The sequence below is a fragment of the Tyto alba genome, unplaced genomic scaffold, assembly GCF_018691265.1.
Source record: "Tyto alba isolate M040663 unplaced genomic scaffold, T.alba_DEE_v4.0 Super-Scaffold_2, whole genome shotgun sequence".
Classification (NCBI taxonomy): domain Eukaryota; kingdom Metazoa; phylum Chordata; class Aves; order Strigiformes; family Tytonidae; genus Tyto; species Tyto alba.
In genome coordinates, this window is record NW_024881282.1 from 39,328,158 (window position 1) to 39,348,098 (window position 19,941).

Here is a 19,941-nt window from a genome sequence, read left to right on the forward strand (position 1 = left end):
TTGAGAAATGAAGTATCTAAAACCCATTCAGACCTGTCGATGTTAAGTTCCCTGTTCAATTTCAATCTGAGCCCTAGCACACTCTCAGTGATGCAGTTATTAATTACAGGACGAGAAGCTGGTTTTGTTCTCAGAGTGCTTACTTAATTCAGTTCACAGAACAGACAATACCAAAGGAATTTAAAAAACCCCAACACCTCTTCTTGCTCTTCTCTAGTTCCCTGCAGGATTCTTTTTGTCCCTCACCCAGGGGATGCACAGAAGAGAAAATGTCATTCATTTCAGACTCCTTTCAATTTGTCCCCACAGTGCTCGCTCTCTCTCTTCCCTTGCCCCGTCCCACAGCTTATCAGATAGAGAAACGCTATCCGTTCCTTTCACAGATGTGGAATAGAGAAAGATTTCTGTTAAAATTTGAAAGGAATTGGTAAGCCTGCCAGTTGTTCAAAGCTGTGGAGGCAGTAAGTAGCCCTTCGGTGGCATCATACAGGGCTGATCACAGAGCAGACCTTCACGTAGCAGGAGGGACCTCCCTTACACTTCAGACTGTGAAATCAAAGAAGGTGCCTTTCCTCTCTTCCTTTTTAATTTTGGAGACAGTGACGTGGCCAGTTATTCTATAGAAATTTAATTGAGCATGGTGCTGACACAAATTTATGCTAGTCTCACATATTGAAATCTTTAGTCTGCATTCTTTGGTAAGGAAAAACCCACCCAAACTACTATAATACATAATAAAAGAAGCAATTTACTTTGAAGTTAGCATTATACTTTTTTCCTGTACAACTACTGGAGATGTTTAGATACAAGCTTTCTTCCTTACAAGCAGATTTTAACTAAAGAGTTTAATTATGTGCTAAAAGAAAAATGTTTTCGCCAATGTTTTCTTCAGAAACCTGCATTGAATATTTAATCCTGTGTTTATGAGAGTAAAATCTGCTGCTATTGATACAGTGAGGTCAACATTTTAACATTATTTTACTGTGCTGTGTTAAAGGAGATGGTAATATGATATTCTTGTTTTAAAAAAAAATATCATAGAAAGTGTAACATATTTTAAATCCGTATGAAAAGCATTTTATTTAATATTTCTCTTTCAAGTATAGGAATTATAAAAAGGTCCAGACTAGCAGCACTGAAAAAACACCTCATCTGTAACAGAACTTGACTTCCGTTTTCACCTGGTGCTATAGAGAGTTTTACAGTTTTTAATTAAGCTGCACAAAAGTCCTATGATAATCTTCAAAGTGACCTCAAAAAAGAAAAAGAAGGGTTTATACTTTTTACAGAGCGCAAGGAAAGACTGAACAGGCTGCAATTTTCTACTTGCTCCTTGTAAAAGAAAAATTACTAATGTCAATTTTTATCTTTCCTGCTTTTTGAAGAACTGCAGAACAATAAATTCTTTTAATTGAAAGAATAATGCTAAGGAATATCTCCTCTAAACTAGCTGTTAGGCAGTTGAGTTAAATAACCATTCAAAGTTTTAAAATTGTCTTGTAAAAAATACCTTTCCTATCAATTATTCAGTTTTTACTTTCTTTTTATCATTGTATCATAATCCTTCTAATTTTCCTAGTAGATACAGCATTCCAGAAAAGACTACACAAAATAAAATATAGCAGAAATTTTTAAAAGCTCCACATAACACAAATACATCCAGTCTTCTTTCTCTCATAGGAATAAAGAAAAATAGCAGAAAACCTCACCCTATTTCTTCCTGTTACTGATCACATTTAAGATACTCATTATGCTGAATCTTTTATCTCCCTCTCTCCCCCCTTCCATAAAAGAAACTTCACTCAAACGGGTAACACTTCTCTGAAAAACACAAGCCTAGGTAAATCTGCAATGGGCTACAGCCCAGGGAGAGCCTGACTGAAGTGAAAGGGGCTGCATTTGAGCCCAATTGTTTATTTTTCACAGAAATGGACCCCAGGAATGATAGCTATCAGTCCTAAATTTTCATGATTACACAGGAGCATAGCTAGTGATGAGACAAGTCTCACAGGGCTCCTGCCCAAACATCCCAGGTTTTTTGCTGTTTGTTGCAAAGAAATTATTGTAACTAGTGAAGAAGTGCCTGGCCTTGTGATGTGACCAAAACCAAAAGGCCATGAGTACTCTCTTGTGTGAACTTGTTCAACCAACTCACTTTTTCCTGTCAAATTCTTCACCTCTAACAGTGGACAAGCATGTTGCCTCAGGTGGCTGTTGTTGGGACTCATTAGGGTTTCTTCAGCACCTTAAAAAAATACTTATAACATTGACAACATAAATAGAGGTTTTATTAGCATTTTAGAATGATATCCAAAAATGTTCTATATAGTACCATTTTATTTTTTAAGCTTTTTTTTTTCTTTTTTCATAAAAATGCTTTGAAATTATGCAGACTTCTGAACAATCATTTTCACCCTCAACAACCTGTGATGTTTTTCTTTAACGAAAGAGAGGAAAGTCTGAAATGCTAGTTTCCAGATAGAAGCGTAAAAGAACAAACTCAGTGATGATTTTAGGCCAAAAAAAATTTCTCAACTGCAGACATAAACCCAACTTTTGATAACTGTAAAGGCAATTGAAAAATTGCTGATGAGAATAAAACTTCAGGAAAAAAGCAGTATCTGTTAGTGGATGCTAGAAGGCTACAAGCCTATTCAGCTTTTCTAAACAATAAGAAATTATTGAAAAGCTAGAAAACCCCCAACAAACTCACTTAATTATACATGACTGAATAAATCAAATTTTTAATCCTCTTATTAAGAAACTACTTTTAATACATTTAATTCCTAAAAATGAATCTTAAATTTTAAAACTCTTAAATTTTAAATAATTAGAAATAAGCTAAAAATGAAACTTACAAAACACATTAGGGGCCAAATCCCGGGGTGATTAATGAGGCTGTTTCATTAACGCCAGAACTTAAGTCTAAATCTATAACACTCGGCAACTGATTAAGTTATTGCAAAAATAGAATTTAGTGAAACAGAGAAATGATCCAATTGAAAAGACCTTCTTCAGTTATTGTACATCCATTGGCAAGATCAAACATATCCTCTAAACTTGCTATTGACTGCAAAGTGACATCGAATGGGATCTGAAAAAAAAACAGGAAAAAATATACCAAATAAATAACTTTATAAAGCTTATAAGTACCAAAAAGTACATATATACAAATAGCTCCATATTAAAGCCAGATTTCTGACCTACAACCAATTAATAAGTTAGAAATACTCATTGCCTCAATATAAATTTGTGGTTAATGACATTTCTTGCAGGAAACTAGTAAAACAGGATTAAGGGGAGGAAATTTCTATGAACAGTCTTGCTTATAAAGTTTATCCTGATCATCAGTATGTAAAATGAAGATGTCAGACAAAAGCAGCAAGAACATAATTTGGAAGGCTTTTCCTAAGGTGAGAAGTTGAAAGAATTGAGCTAACTATAAAAGGTGAAACAGAGAGCAATGATAAACTGGCTTGTATGTCCACTGGACACAGAGAAGAACTATTTAGCTGATATAGATATTAAGAAAAACTAACTAAAGGAAGAGAAGCTTGAAACAGGCTATCTAGGAAGGTTAATTTTTAATACAATTATTTTATTTATAAATTCACTTTTAACATTTAAGATTGGAACTCCCAAACACTATGTTTTATTATCTCCCTCAAGAACACAGCTATCCATTAAATAGCTTTAAAAACAAGCTGGCTGATCAATTTTTATTCTTAAAGCATGAACAGTCAAATAATTTTAAATGAATAATTCAATAAAAATGCACTTTTCCCACTTAGAAATATAATTCAGTGCTGAATCAAAAGCACGGTAAGACACATGAACAGAAAAAATAGAATCAAAGGAGAGAAACTGGAAACATGACAGGAGTTAAAGTGTGACAGCTTGGAGAATGAGAAAACAAATACCACAAATTAGAACTGACTTTGTCCAATTAATTCACAAGAAGATGAGCAACAAAAAAAGTGTGTAGTGGGGAAAAATTATGTATCTGCTGCCTTCTCCTGCATGCTTGAAGACAAAGGGAATGTACAACCTTACGGTATACACAGTCCCACCGCGCTTTCCACCTCTAGCCAAAAAGACTGGGTAACGCGCACATAGAACTTACTTGAAAGTTTGGAAATACTGCTCAGAAATATGCTATACATAATGTAATGCTGAACACTCTACAAGCTCTGTTGGCTTCGGAGGAGAATGAAGACAGCCAGCATCTTGAAGGATTAGGCTTCACTTGCTCTACCAAATCTGCCATATCTAATAGGATCTTTGCCTGAAGTCTCTATCTGAAACTTTGTGATGAGAATCCCATTATTCCAGCTGTTGAAACATTTTAGCTTGTTGTGGCATTTAGCTAGAATAAGGCAGAGCAGTTAACATCATGTTTATACTGGAAGGACATCACTACATCTGCTCCCTCACTTTCATGGTAGACCCACAAATAGAAGCAGGCAAAGTGAAGAGGGATTCATGAGAATTTAAGACAAGTCCAGGAGATTCACATGGTTCTATGAAAGTTTGGCTGTACCTTTACCTAGGTATCTGTCAAATCTCTCTACCGTGGAAGATATTTCAGTGGGACTGTGAAAAGTATAGCTTTGCAGAATTAATGTGTATGTATTTTGATGCATTGATAAAGCCAGATTGAGTGATATGAAGGTCTGAGAGTCACTTGAGAGAGACCTTCAGGATGGATAACAAGGTGTGGTAAGAATGGGGCAATATGTATAAAAGGGAAGTATGTGAACCTAGGTACCAGACTGCAGGATGCACGGGACACCATTACAGATTCTCTCTTCTATAATAGGCCACTGGCCAAATTGCTCCCAGAAAAAATAGGATTCTTTTCTGGTAGGAAGAGCTACCTGACTAGAAAAGAAGAGTACAGTGAGTGGCTTATCCATTACCCTTCCATTATGATCAATTACAGGCAAGATATTTGAGGATCTTGAAGCAGAAGTGATCTGTTATGGTGGATTCCAAAATCTTCCTTGGAGTTCCTTCAGCCCTAGCAGCTGTGATCCTTTTCTGATCCCCCTCGGGTGGCTGAGAGCACTGAACAGAACCGCTGCCCACTATGGGCCAGTTCCCATGGTCTTCTCCGGGATACTGACTACAACAGGGTAACAAGATGAATACAACAGCATGGACAAAAAAATGGCATGTTATCTCTCAGAACATGTCAAGGACAAGGCAGAGAAAGCTAAAGAAAATAGAAGGAAAGCCTGAATAACTGTAAGAACACGGGGATGGAAGGAAATTGCATTTGGCAATTGCATCATGGAAATTCACTGGAGCCTGTATAAACAGTGACCAGAGAATGGTGGATAACCTAGATGAACCCATTGTAAGTGAGACGCATTTTTAATATGTTTGTATTTATAAAAAGATTATTCCAATGAACAGTGAAGATATTCACAGTTTGTAATCATGCACATTTGTATTTTATTTGTAAAGATGAAAAAATAAAACCCAAACAGAAATTCCAACAATGTATGAGAGAAAAGTGGGAAGATACTTAGTGGTATAATCCATGTTTCAGTTTAACTGAACAACTGTTTTGTTCTAGAAAAAAAAAATTTACTATTAATGAGAACAGCGTACCTCAGTTAATGGCAAGGACAGGGCTGGAACAACAGACAGCACTGCTTTGACTTCCGATAAACACCTTTTAGCCATTTCCTAATGGAGCAAAACAAGAAAAAACTAATACTGTACTATCAGTCTCCTCTGATAAGCTAACAGATGGCTTAGCTTTACAAAATTTTTCAGAACAATCAAGTTTTAGGTTATTCTAATTGAATTCACAGCAAAATAAATCTTAGCTGTTGAATATAAATTTTCTGCAACACAAATACTTGTGTTTGCTGTACAAACACAAGTGTCCAAACCTTGCAGTTTCTACTGAGGCAAAATTACCCCTGGCTCAGGTATTAAATCTAGTGAGTGAGCATACTTCTGCTACGTATTTACTGAAGACATTATTAAACAAACACTCTGACAAGATGGTGTTTATCCACATATAATGTGTGGTATGTTAATCTTATTAGTATTCTAAACATTGTTTTTCCAATTACTGACATATATTAATGAAAGTTTGAGCAAAACCCTGCAGGTAATCAGAAACACCCACTAAAGGACAGCTCTGTCTACCCTCATGAAAACACTGTGATTGGCCAAAACATCGTTTGTTCTCCAAGCTGGTCAAAATACAGCCTCGTAATAATGGCACAGTGCACAATTGTCACTGTTTCACAGCATCCATCAGAGAAAATGACAGCCTCTGCATCATTAATCATTTCATATAATAGATATAAAGAGAATCATGTCACATGATAAATGTCTCCCACTTTGAAAATAAATATCTATTTTGCCTTGGCATTTATCAAGCAGCAGTTATGCTGTGGCAACATTCTATTCCAATGACATTATCTCAAACAGACCACATGGAAAATTCTGAAATTACCTCTTTTGTGTGTGCATGTGGGGGGAGTTATTTGGTTGCAGACCATATTCAGACTTATTAATGAAAAGAGGAAGGTGGCGTAAAGAAAATGAAAATAAATTCACTGCCAGTTTTAGTCCTCTCTCAATAATGTTATTAGAGGGATCTTATTTCAGAAACCATCACTGCCCATTTTGCACTGAAGATGTGTAACTGATTTTTAAAACGCATTTTTGGGTTGATGGCCAGGCTAATTTAACACTCTGTCAAGCATTTTCAGATGTAGATTACAATAAATTAGGCATCAATTTTCAAATCTATGTACCTGAAGATGTAGACTTTATTTTTAAGTGGAAGGTTGAAGATGCCTGGTATTTTTGTAAAGTGACAAGCAATATATGAGGAAAATAAAAAGTTAAATACCAAATGAAAAGTGAAAATATTTCAACATTTCTTGAAAGGGGTGAGGGAAGTTTAATCTTTTATGTCTGCCTGCCAAGTTACCTGTCATTTATTTCCCCAAAACAGACATCTTAAATACATCAGACATATTTAAGAGCAGAACTGTTCTCACTTACTTCTGTTTTTTCATCAAGATGCACTTTTGCAACATTCATTTTGGATTTTTTTGAAGAAAGCATTTTCAAAGTTTCACTTTGCTCAAGAAAACTTGCAGGTTCTGAATCTGAAGACAAGCTTTTGGAACTGTGTACCAACATTTCAACTTCCTGCTTCAGATTAGATAATTTCTTCTGTAAAGAAATGATTCTGAAACAAGACAAGATTTTTCATTATTGCTGTTATAAAAAAACAGGATTTGTTGTTTCCAGGTTATAATTAAACTGACCTAGCTTTTATTACATGTTGATTAGGTTCTGCATTTTCTTTCAGTTCAATACTGATCTCATAATTTTACAAAAATAAGTTTTCCATTAAAGAAAGTAGAAATATGGAATGAATTATCTTTTTTCACTAAAAACGGTAAGAAGTAGTATTTTAAGTGTGCCTCTCTAAGAAAAGATTTTCTCATCTGAACAGCACAAGGGTGGCAGGGGCTGCAATTCTTTGCCCGTTATTCCTTCCCTTCCACCTGCTCAGTGGTTCCAAAAATTCTGAGACTTAAATGAGTGACAAGGAAGAAGTAACAAAAAACATCGTAGGATGTAAAATGAAGGGCTGAGTCGGGGGCTACAACTGAGAAAAATTCTTGTATGCTCAGAGTGGTAATATAGGATGGAGATAGAAGCCAATCTAGTGAGAGAATGGGAATAGCTGCTGGGGATGCTTCTTAGATTTGCTAGTGTTTTCTGATGTTGCTATGCCAGTGTAATATAATTAGCCTGTGTTACTCAGTTCTTTAAGAATCAAAACTAAAATGCTAAGGTACTGAAAAGGCATATGTTTGGATGTTTTTAATTCTGTGTACACCACCTTACAGGGTTTTTTTAGTGAAAAATCTTTGAAAAGCGAGAATTAATGCTTTTAAAGATTTACAGCTCTTTGATATTTTATACTTTGTTTTCTCTCATCCTAAATTGGTGACTGATCTTTAATATAGCATGAAATAACAGGATAAAGCCAGTGATTATTTACCTAGCTAACGGAATCCACAAGTGGCCTGAAAACACAGACGTTGAACTGAAAATCTTGATGTTGCTAATCTTGACAGGCTTTGTATTATAAGCATAAAGAAGCAAAACCTGTGAAAGAGATGGAATGGGTAAGCTATAATGTAGTATGGTATAGTAGACCTGAGGTATTGCAGTGATACTAGATTATAACTGTCAAATATGGTGTACTGATGAAGACTTAGATAACTGACTTTCAAAAAAGAGATGAGCATGACCTCATAGGAATTTGTACTATTCTCAGTTTTTATAGATTTTAAAGCAATTTAATTACGGATATAATTTATATGACGTTGAAAATGAATTATACCCTATAGAGTCACCATCAATATCCCAGTGTTGCCCTGATCCTGGTCAATCAATCCCACTTATGCTCATGTCCAGAGTTCCAACTTCAGGTAGGGTAGGCTGAACAGACAGCTTTCACTGAATTTCGAAAGGCTCCATGCAATTAGTTAAATTTGCTATAAGGCCTTGTGCATGGCTGTCATCATACTAGCTTTAAATCCATGAAGCACATAAAACTCACCAATCTAATATATCAATATAAGAGCATGAGAAAATGAAATAAAATGTTCTCATCTTTCACTGAAATAATTTGCTATTGTGATTGAAAATATGCTTCCTAGTGGTAGCTGAATGTTTTGACTATATGGAGAATGTCAAGACTATGGCTTTCCTATGTTAGTTGTTTTCAAGAGTTGTCTCTGGATCTCCAGTGATCTGTAAGGTCATTCTAAAGCAACCTGAAAAACTGTATTAAAATGTACATTACTTCACAGGGCTTCTGTCAGCTTACTTATAGAGACGAAAATGGTCCAGTAGAAATTTTGACACTGAACTGCTATGCCAAAAAGTTTGGAGATCATGTATTTCTATTGCAGTAGCAGAAATTTTACCTACATACTGTTCCTTTGTTTAAAAATAAAACAAAACCCATGTCCTAGTCTCTTGCTTTCCTGCAAACCTCCAATCTCTCATCTTTCATATTTAGTCTGAATTCTTAGGGAAATGAGGTTTACAAAATCTCATTTTCCCTGCATATATCTATCTTTGCTTTTCCAACAGCCTCCCACCAAAGAGTACTGTTTGAATGTATCAGTCAGCTCTAAGGGAACATAACAGAGTGGAGGTCTTAAAGACATCAAGGACCTGCAACAAGCATGAGTACAACATGGCCTGGAAGTGCTACATGGTCAACAAAGTATTTCTTTGGCCTGCCACAAAAAATTGTCAGGGCATTCTGCTTGCCCTGCATAGCAGGTTTGTAGCACAGTAAATATATAGCTCCTTGCTGTCCAGCTTGCCAGTCAGCATATATATAATTCAATTAAAAAGCTGATCAGTCATAATACAAATATTAATTGGAAATTAGACTTTATTTGTTCCAATACCTAAGGAACTGATTTGGTGTAGTTATACCTTAGTCTCTGTATTGTTTGATGGCTTTGCCAGAGAAGGGATGTACCACTGAATGCTAATTTCCTTATTTGAAGCATTTGCTGCCCTACTTTCCATCTGACTGTCTACTTCTGCGATGATAGAAACTGGAGAAGCTATTTTCACACGTGACATTTTTGATGTAATCCCAGTAATTTCAAGAGACACCTGAAACACAGAAGAAAATTTTAAATTGTATTTTTTCTAGTGTAACATGCAAAATCTGTTATAATCTAGTGTCTCCTAGAATTGGTATGACTCCCACTCCTGCACAAATATATGCTTATTTAGATAAACAGATAATTTTAAAAGGTGTCTGTTTTGCCAGTTTAAGGATTTTCAAAGTTCACATGATGAGACATTTCTGAAGGTAATGCAAAGGACCTCTGGGCTGCCTCAGAGACACTTACAGTAGCAATGATTGTTACCTTTGACTTATCTTCTTTACAGTGTTATGTTTTCTGCTAAAAGATATTATTTGACAGGCTGACCATACAAAATTTAGTGCTGGAAAAGTAATTTGTCAGCTATACATATACATAATTAAAATATTAATCTGAATGCTAGACTAATGCTTTATTTATGTTTACCTATTTGTTTTCTCATTAGCTGTGTGATTAACAAAGGATGATACCTACTGAAAATTCAGTCACTTAATTTGTGAGGATTTGTCATATCTCATATTTACTAAAATATATATGAAAGATTAGCAGGCTATTCATCAAATAGTTACTGTCTGGCTGTCATTTACCAAGGAAATAATGGAGGAATACTGTCAACCAACCTTCATTCGTGAATAAAAGCTTTTTTAAAAATTGTAAAATATTTTATTTAAAGGCTGAATAGTAGTGCCATACCATTTCTATTTTTTAAAGTGTTATGTGGGTATATCTGCAAAGAACAGAGGAGGCCAAACGGTGACACTTTGGGGGAATGCTGAAGCTATCTGAAAAGGTTGTTAGTGTCTCCATCACTGATTCCAAAATGTGGACACTGAAAATAGCTGTCTGGGGAGTTAGTTCTTTTTTAATTTTGAATGTTCATTGCTGAAAAAAACTGGAGAATATCACCCACTTTATCTTCAGAAAATACAGCTCATGACGAGGGCAGTAATTCCAGGTGAGCAGGAGATGGACTTTTCACAGTGACATAATCTTACTTCATAAAGACAGTTCCCATCCCACATCAAAATATAGTAGAAGTGAAGATAAAGATGAAGTCACACATGGAGAAGTCATGCGTTTGAGTGTATGGATATACCTTCAGTATGGCACGGGACAGTTAACTGGAGATGATCCATGCCACATAGACTCTAAACACTGAGGCAGTGATAACGGTGGCCATAACCCATAGTATGCCATGAGGTGGGCATGGATCACCCACCTACTGCAAGGATCTTGTACATTCAGGATCTTTAGTTTGGCAATGAATCACCTGCTATCCTACTAGCATGGAGTGTGAACAAAATTATGAGAAAACACTTATATGAAGGTGGGAAAAACCTAATTTATGCCATGCCCCTGAACTAGAGCTCTTAAAAGTCCATTTTATGATAGATACTTCTCTAAAATGTGCAGTATTTTTTCTTTTTGACTGAACTGCATCTTTTGTTATTTACATCAGATTGAATCTTTTTGAGGTAGGATATTACAACTGATCTTGTCAAACTGCAGGGTTGCTGAATTACAGACATAAGTATTTATCTCTTCAACTTTCTCAAAAACTTGAAAACAACAGTCTTAGTTAAGTGTTTCCAGTCCTACATACTATCATGGACTGGAATAAAAAGCAAGTGTGCAAAATGTAACAGAGCACACAATTTTAATACTATACTTCATAATGTAATTTGGAGTCTTTGTTCAGCAGAGCTGAAAAAAAAAACTTCAAGAGTCAAAATAGTCACATGTAAGCAAAACAACCTCGTACATAAAAATCAATTTCAAAAATTATCTATTTGTACTGTTTAAAAATCCCAGTATCAAATTAAAGTAACATTTTTAAAATAACTCATACAGCCTTCTGAGTAGCTAAAGCTTCTAAAAATGTTGTGATAAAAATCAATGAAGCTTAGAATTAAAAAAAGTACGAGCTTTATGCTTGTTAGCTGTCTACAACAGTGAAGCTAACACATGATTATGCAGCTTGCACCTGTCACGAACATGACAGTGAGCTCTGAAGCTTATTATTCTAGGACAGTGTAATACTAATTATGTCAAAAAAAGAGCAGACAGAGTAAAATAATTTTTGATATACGATGGCTGTTATAAATGTCACATACCATATATTTACAATTTATTCAGTGGCACAGTCAGCTCTTTGTTGGAAAATGAGTAATGATATGCTGTCCAACACTGCAGAAAGTTCACCAACTCTAGAAAAGCTACTTTCACAAAAGTATTTTAATTCATTTTTATAAGATAACAAGTTCTCAATCCTGAAGGCTCCCCTGTCTCCAGCTAATACTGAATGTAATAGGTAAAAAATAAACCATAGAGAGTAACCTGTCATTTTAATTTTTTAGTATTAGGATAATTATTAATGTGAGAAGTCAGGTGGAGAAACATTGAAGACAATTATTTTTACAGCAAATCTTCAAAGACTTTTACCATTTAATATTCCACACATATGCTATGGTTGGCATAGACTCCAGAATTCCAGTTCAAGATTTCTCTGAATAATATACTTTGAGCTGCCCACACCCGAAAGCTCAGATAAGCTGTTCGCAAGCCAGAGATCTGAAAAGATTGATTTCTTAGACAGCTAATAATCAGTGAAAAAAATTGGCACACAAGGCCTTCAACAAATTTTGAGAAAATATAAATTATGTATTTTTTTAAAATCATGTTTTTATTATAGACTAAACTGATAACAGAGAGGCTTGTATATACAAATTACAAAGCAAACATCAGGACTTTTTTGGTATGAAACATGGAGATCTACAAGATCAAAAGCCTCCATCCTACCAAATAACACAGCCAACTTACTTAACTAGTAACCAGATCTTCTTAAATATAATTCTGATTAATATTCTAGAGTCTAAATACACTGGGCATGGGATAGAGTTTGTCTTTGAAGGAATGAATAACACAGAGATATTGCATTTGTTAACTATGACTTTAACTGCTTACACATGATTTTGGTTTTGCACTGATCCTCTGCATAATGTATTTCATTCTTCTGTAGTGTTCTCAGGAATATCACCATTGGAACTAGCAAGAATCTGAACAAAATGCAAGTATAATACATTTTTTTGAAACATCAGAAAGAAAATAAGTACCTTTGAAGAATCAGTTGTTGGCCTACCAAATGACAATTCTACATCATGTAGCTCTTCTGGGAAATCCTCAAGACAACACACTGAATAGTCAAACAAATGTTTTTTAAGAAAGGAATGCATTTCTGCTATGCGTAGAACAATCCCTGTGTCAAAAACAGAACTAAGGTGTCCACCTCTTGCAGAAAATGATCCAGGTCCTGAGTTGAAAAGAGATTTTTGTTACATCGTCATTTGCCATTAAAAAGTCAAGTTTCTACAGCTATTCAAAATCCATAAATGTGTTATATATAGTAAAACATGTAAATTGACTCAATATCAAATAAATGCATTTCCAACAATTATACCACTTGTCCTTAAATATTCTATTTGTATTGCAATTTTTCACTAGAGATCCGATAATGAAACAAGCTCTGTCTAGACATTCTAAAGTAGCATAAAACGGGAGGTGCAGTTTTGAGGTTTAGGTAGTTAAATTTATATGTGTAAGCATCAGTAAGTTTACTAGAAGTCTAAGCACCCACTAGAATAAACACATATTTATTCAATACGGTCATAAGAAGACCTAAGAACTCTTTAGACCCTAATTTAGACCGCTACTGGCTGATCAACTGAGTCACTCACTGGGCTCCATCATCGGTAACTATAGCTGAGATATACATGCTCAGTTTGACACTCACTTGTAGATACTTTACTGTCCTTATAGTTCTGTGGTGAGGTAGAATTCTTCCATTTGGTGCCACAAGGAAAAAAGGCAGCCCACTCTGACATTAATATTTTCAGAGTTGCTAGGTTTCTCTCTAGGCGGCACCTATACGTACAATCTAGTTCTGTTCTCACCTGTCTGGTTGCCGCTTGTATATGCAGCAGCTGGCCATCAGATCTAGATGCATAGTATTAGAGCCCTGAAATTAATGGACTCTTACTCTGTTTGAAAGGTCCTATGTATTACCATCTTTTTTTTTTACAGAAAGATAAACCAAGTAGGTACATAACATCTGGGGTTTTAGTCAAAACACATTCGATAACGCTCAGCCTTTCCATTTACACTACATTCAGTTCTCACAAACATGCCCTCAAACTGAACAGATTTATTTCTGCTATGGCTTAAGCTGGATGTATTTAGAACTAAAAATAAATATAGAATAAGATTTTTTTTAAAAAAAATGCTTCAGACATAGTAATAGCAATTACATTTTGAGGGATGTTTTTCCTGGTATCATGAAGTCTTATGAATAATTATGAAAAAAGGCAATATTTTCACTTACAACATCTGTAAATTGACATAAATCTTGATTTCAGTGAAGGTTTTTTTGCATTTATACAATTTAAAGAAACTCAAAATGAGACTATCTCAGATAATGGCCTTTGAATGTGACACTCTTGGCCCCCAAGAACAGTATCTCACCTATGACAGTTTTCTATAAGGAAGAAAAAAATCATACCAAATAGAACATTTGTGTTATGAAGTCTTTTTAAATAACTGTGGTAGCCAATTAGGTGAACCCATGTTATTGTCTCTTTCTTCTGGCTGGCCTTGGTGGCGAGACTTTCTGTTCCTTCACTTTGGCTCTGCTTTTCTTGAATGATTTGGTTTTCAGTAGAAGATACTTTGGGGCTTTCAGAGACAACGTTGTATCCATCTGCAAATCCAGTAACAGTTCAACAATACACAGGAAGTGAATGGTTTTAGTTCAAAAGCTATTTCTACATTGTGTTGCAATTGACTAATCTGTAACTAAAATGTAACTTGTGAGCCTGGCTATGTTTTTCATAAGAGGAAAATTCTTTCTATTCTGCTTTAATATTAGTTGAGCTAGTAAAGAAATATTTCTCAGATCATGTCCAGGAATCTGACTGGTCCTTGCAGGAAGCTAAAAGGGGTAGAGATCAAGGTGCTCTCTTTTTCTCTCTGACTTGAAATATAAAACCATTATTTCCATACATTGTTCAATAGCAGATATTTACTAAATGGAAATAATACTAGGAGTCATCAGTCATAACTACAGCAGTTGAACCTCCCAGTTATTTTGACCTGAACTCAGAAGAGTTAGGTACTCTAAAATGTTTATTGCTAGCTTCAATCCAGTCCCTTTTAGATATTAGCACATTATCAATGAAGTGTGCTCTTGACTATGGACTAAAAATTTTTTTTCTTTTTGTGCTTCCTAAATGTTATACTTATGCAAAAAGAGGGGAAAAAATATCAGTACAGTTACCACTATATCACTGCTTATATTCAATATTTTTTTCATTGTATTAGTACATGGCACGCTCAAAAGTCTACACAATTCTTCTGTTCTGTTTCTCATTCCAAATTGAACAAGTGTTATGTTACAGTAACTCTTAATAGTAAACTTCCAGAAAATAATTGCATGTGCTTCTACAAAATCTGAATGTCTCTGCTATTCCTGGTATTTCACTGTCAATTGTAAAAACAGAATTTAGTTACAATGGCTACATTGTTTATATATTAAACTTAAACAATGTGTTTCACTAATGGTTTTACAGAAAATATTTAGCATGCTGTGCCAATCATTTCCATTTCAATTTACCTTTATGTATTTTGACCTACTATTGCTTTTCTACATTTTCTGTTCTTCTTTGTATTCCCTAACAGAACTATCAGGAGAAACACCTGCTGCATTTGCTAAAAGAAAAAATGATCTGTAATTATAAGCAAATGGAGCTGGTACAAAACAATCAGATTGATGGAAAGTCTTAGCATACAACACTTGTTTTCATAAGCCAATCAAAACACATATGTTTAAACACTGTACAGTAAGCAGACATTGCTCAGCTTTGCCAGCAACTATCAGGCAGTGCAATTCAATCTTTGTCAGTCACTTGGGATGATTGAAATTAAGCCACTGAACCAAAATTTTATCACTAAATTAGCGGTTCCCAGTTTTAAAATAAATGTAGATGTTTTGCCTTAGTGTTCATTTACTATCTGGCAACTATTCTCCCAGAATTCCTAGTTTCACTGATTTTATTTTTTTTAAATCAAAAACTTCCATTTCATCAATTCCATTAGCTGTAAAATAAATGCAGAAGTTGGAAATAAACCAGGCAAAGGTAAAGTTCTACCAAGCTAATGGAAGCATCTCTAAATTATAATCCATTGGACTGGAAAGACTGTGAAAATTTTTTTATTATACTGAATCTGGCTTTTTAATACACCACTCAGGGAGGTAACTTTGCAAGAGTTTGAGTTTCTTGGTTTTGGTGTTTGGATTTTGTGGTGGGTTTTTTTCAGGGGGGAGTGGGGATGGGTGAGGACAAGGAGAAACAAGTTATTTAACACCAACATTCTTTGCAAAATCAAAAGAAAAACTGAAAATCTCCAAGGCAAAGCTAATATACCTAGAGAAAAAATCTGTTCTAAATCACTGTCTGAAAAAAAATGCAGTGATGACTGCTAGAGGGGCCAAGACCTACTCTATAAGTCTGGGGAAGTCCTGTGACAAAGGCCCATCTGATTTTCTGAAAGTATGGCAGTATGTGTACTCTGTCATTCTGAGCCACAGTATGCAAACAATGCAATTTTTCTTAACCTGTTGAAGACATACATAGGCTGATATTTAAAGAGCCATTAGGTCTGTACTCATTATTTTGTACTGCTATGTAGGACAAGAATTTTGCTTTTACTGTCCAATTCTGACCTTCAATTTTTCACAAATTAAAATTAGATATTAAATATATTACTAGATTACATGGCATATATAGTTCATTAGTTATTTAAAGTTCTAATATTACTAAGTATAAAGGAATACCAGATAAGAAATCTCTGTATGAAGCAAGAAGATCCATGGAAGCAAATTCTGGGATTTTCTGTTGCACTGCATCCTTCATGTTGTGTTCTTTAACACTCTTCATTCCAATTAATAGCTGAGAAGCAAGCACAGCTTCACTGACCTAAAAATAATACTTATTTTATTCAGAACCAGTTCATTACAATATTTATATAAATTTAAAAATCCGAGAGTAGCAAGATGAAGACAAAAAATTAATTAGTCCACATAATATATTCTTAAAAGTCAGGATACTATTTTATTTCTCTCTGACATATGGTACATACTTTACTTAAATAAATCATTACTACTGACAGCTTAATTACTACATAAGTGATTTCAAATCAGATATCCTCACCTGGATGCCACTGATGTCTACCCACATGTCAAAGACATGTGCACACATATCAGGCAGTGTGCTCTTTTATTTGCACTGAATCAAACTAGAGGTAAACAGAGTCAGATCTGTCTAAGAGAGATTAAATGCACTACTCAGGCAGTGTCCATTTTAATTTTGTCAAATAAGACCCATGCCAGAAATTTCAGAAAACCTTAATTCTTGGCTTGTTTGCACTGTCTTGTTTGCTTATGTAAATAGCATAAGATTAAATTAAAAAAAAAAAAAATTACATCTTCAGAATATTGCACCAACCTGTGTAGCTGCTCTTACTGCAATCCAGGCTTGTACTTTGTAGCCTTCTGATTTCAGAGCCCCCTCAGGAGATGAGACTTCTCCAGAAGAGATCTAAAATTATACATCAGTTCATAATTAGGATTCTAAATGTATTATGGTAAAATATATTTTAAATATGGAAAAAAAAGTCCTCCTACTTACAGAATTACTGGCTTATTTTCAAGTTATAAAAATCAGCATTGATTGTAAATCCATGGATTAATTGCTAAATTTTTTAAAAATTATCCAGAGCATACTAACTGTATGCTCCTGTAAAAATTTTCTCAGAGCAGCTCATACTATGGTCAATACTGCATACAGTTTTCCCATAATTTTCCATTTTCTGGTATCTTAATTACCTCTTTTCTGTTACCCATTACTCTTTGAATCTATGGCTTGTAGCCACTTTACTGTGGTTAAAGCCTTTTATATTTCTCATGCTGTCACTCATATTTGTACTGAAAAACTGAAATCTGGCAAAGTACAAATATTAGCACCTAAAACCCAAGTTTGAATGTATATTTTCCTTGCAAGGTACGAATCAATTAGTACATAACCAGAAATTAAAATATTGTTGGTTCTGTTTCTTCCTATTTTATAGAGAAAAATATTTTAAATATTATCATTCAATGCAATTAAAATGAGAAATAACATAGATAAACAAGATAAAATTATATTGCTGTACTATATGATTTCTTTGTGTGACTTTTCTAGTAGGATTTTCAGTATCAGTATGATTTATAAGTCACTGTAAGTAATAGTCTGGCAAGGTGCACAGTGTTCTAACAGAAATATATTTCCTGCTTTGAAGGTGCCACTACCCAAAAGATAGAAAACATACGTTTGATTTGGAAGGCGCCATCTTATCTGTCTGTGACAGATCCTCATTATTTGTGGCAAAATGCAAATATAATAGTGCTATTTCAAGGTATGATTTTCTTATTAACCTGTAAGAAACAACACGCAGATCAGTCAATGTTACTATCAAAGCAAGCATTACCATGATACAGTCTGACTCCTGCATAAGACTAGACAGACAGGCTCACCAAATAAGTCATTCATCCAGCCCTCACCATCTACCTAAAGCGTATCTTCTTCCAGAAAGTAGTGTGATCCTGTTTTAAAGTCTTAGTGGGTCTAAAACATCCCTATGGTATGCTTAACAAATAACAGACTGATTTAAGTGTATGCTAAATATAATTTGCGTTATATGCAACAAATATTCCATAAATAAATTGCAAATATTTAGTAAAAAAAACTGTAATTCTGCAAGTGAATTGATCTTTCTGTACAGAATCTGTATTGGCTCCTATTCCTTTCTCAGGTTAAGGCATGTATCCACTGTCCTGGCTTCCTTGAAACATGGGTGGCTGAATTTGGACATGAGTCTTCAGTCAAACTCTTCCAAGAATTAGCAAAAATACTCACAGTGACCAAAACAGTCTTTCATTTCTTCACTGGGCTCAGCTGAGGAACCTTCTCAGTTCTGAGTTCTGTACCAGAATACCCTACATTTTCAGACAGACTGTGCTCACCAACTCCTGTTCTCCTCTTATACTTCCTTCTCCTTTCAGTTATTTTTACAGTAGTACTATAAACCAGGCAAAAATCACAGATTCATAGAATGGTTTGGGTTGGAAGAGACCTGTAAAGGTCACCTAGTCCAAATACCTTGCAACGAGCAGGGACGTCTTCAACTAGGTCAGGCTGCTCAGAGCCCCGTCCAACCTGACCTTGAATGTTTCCAGGTATGGGGCATCTACAGCCTCTCTGGGCAACCTGTTCCAGTGTTCCACCACCCTCATCATAAAAAATTTCTTCCTTTTATCTAGTCTGAATCTATCCTCTTTTGGTTTAAAACCATTACCCCTTGTCCTACCACTACAAGTCCTATTAAAAGGTCTGTCTCCACCTTTCTTACAATCCCCCTTTAAGTATTGAAAGGCCGCAATGTCTCCCCAGAGCCTTTTCTTTTCCAGGCTAAAAAAACTCAACTCTCTCAGCCTTTCCTTACAGAAGTGTTCCATTCCTCTGATCATTTTTGTGGCCCTCTGACAGGCCCATGTCTTTCCCGTGCTGAGGACTCCAGATCTGGAGACAGTACTCCATCTGGGGTCTCACCACAGTGGAGTAGAGAGGCAGAATTACTTCTCTCGACCTGCTGAAAATCAGTATATCGGGAGAACTTCTACAACATTTCTATTCCTTATAGGTTCATAAAGGTCTTTGTATGCAGGTTCCTCCTGGATCTGTAGATTTTTCTAGATCTCCCCTATGAATTAGCTTTCCTAAGCATAGCAACAAACTTCTGCTCATGTAGTTACTATTCTGGACAGAGTCATACTGAACAGAGTTGGCTGTTTATATAGTACAATGAATACCAGCTTTGGTATGATTAGAGTAAAGCAAAATATAGACGTCTAAGAGTGCTGTACAATTCAAGACAGGGTAAACTAAGTGGGAAGATGGCAAATTCCACACTTAGTTGGTGACAATTTAGTTAACTTTGTAGTCTTCCTAATAAAAAAGGATTTGACACATCAAGAAACAACTTTAAACAATCCCATAGATATCAGAGGGCTTGTATAAAAGTGACCAGGATGTTTAGTTCTCTAAAATAAGAAAGCCAAGGTCTATTGATGCTGCTGTAGATTCTTTTAGAAAGATGGTAGCAA

General features: G+C 35.1%; 1 protein-coding gene across 1 annotated transcript in view; it reads right to left on the minus strand.

The window, feature by feature from the left end:
- Positions 1-2,959: 2,959 nt before the first annotated feature.
- CFAP54 (cilia and flagella associated protein 54) overlaps positions 2,960-19,941 on the minus strand; it is a 115,938-nt gene continuing 98,956 nt past the window's right edge. The window contains 10 exon segments of the mRNA XM_042793417.1: positions 2,960-3,094; positions 5,617-5,694; positions 7,036-7,225; positions 8,051-8,157; positions 9,508-9,693; positions 12,803-13,014; positions 14,245-14,442; positions 16,576-16,717; positions 17,246-17,338; positions 18,108-18,213. Of these exon segments, the coding sequence (XP_042649351.1) occupies positions 2,975-3,094; positions 5,617-5,694; positions 7,036-7,225; positions 8,051-8,157; positions 9,508-9,693; positions 12,803-13,014; positions 14,245-14,442; positions 16,576-16,717; positions 17,246-17,338; positions 18,108-18,213 (1,432 nt within the window). The 3' untranslated portion in view covers positions 2,960-2,974.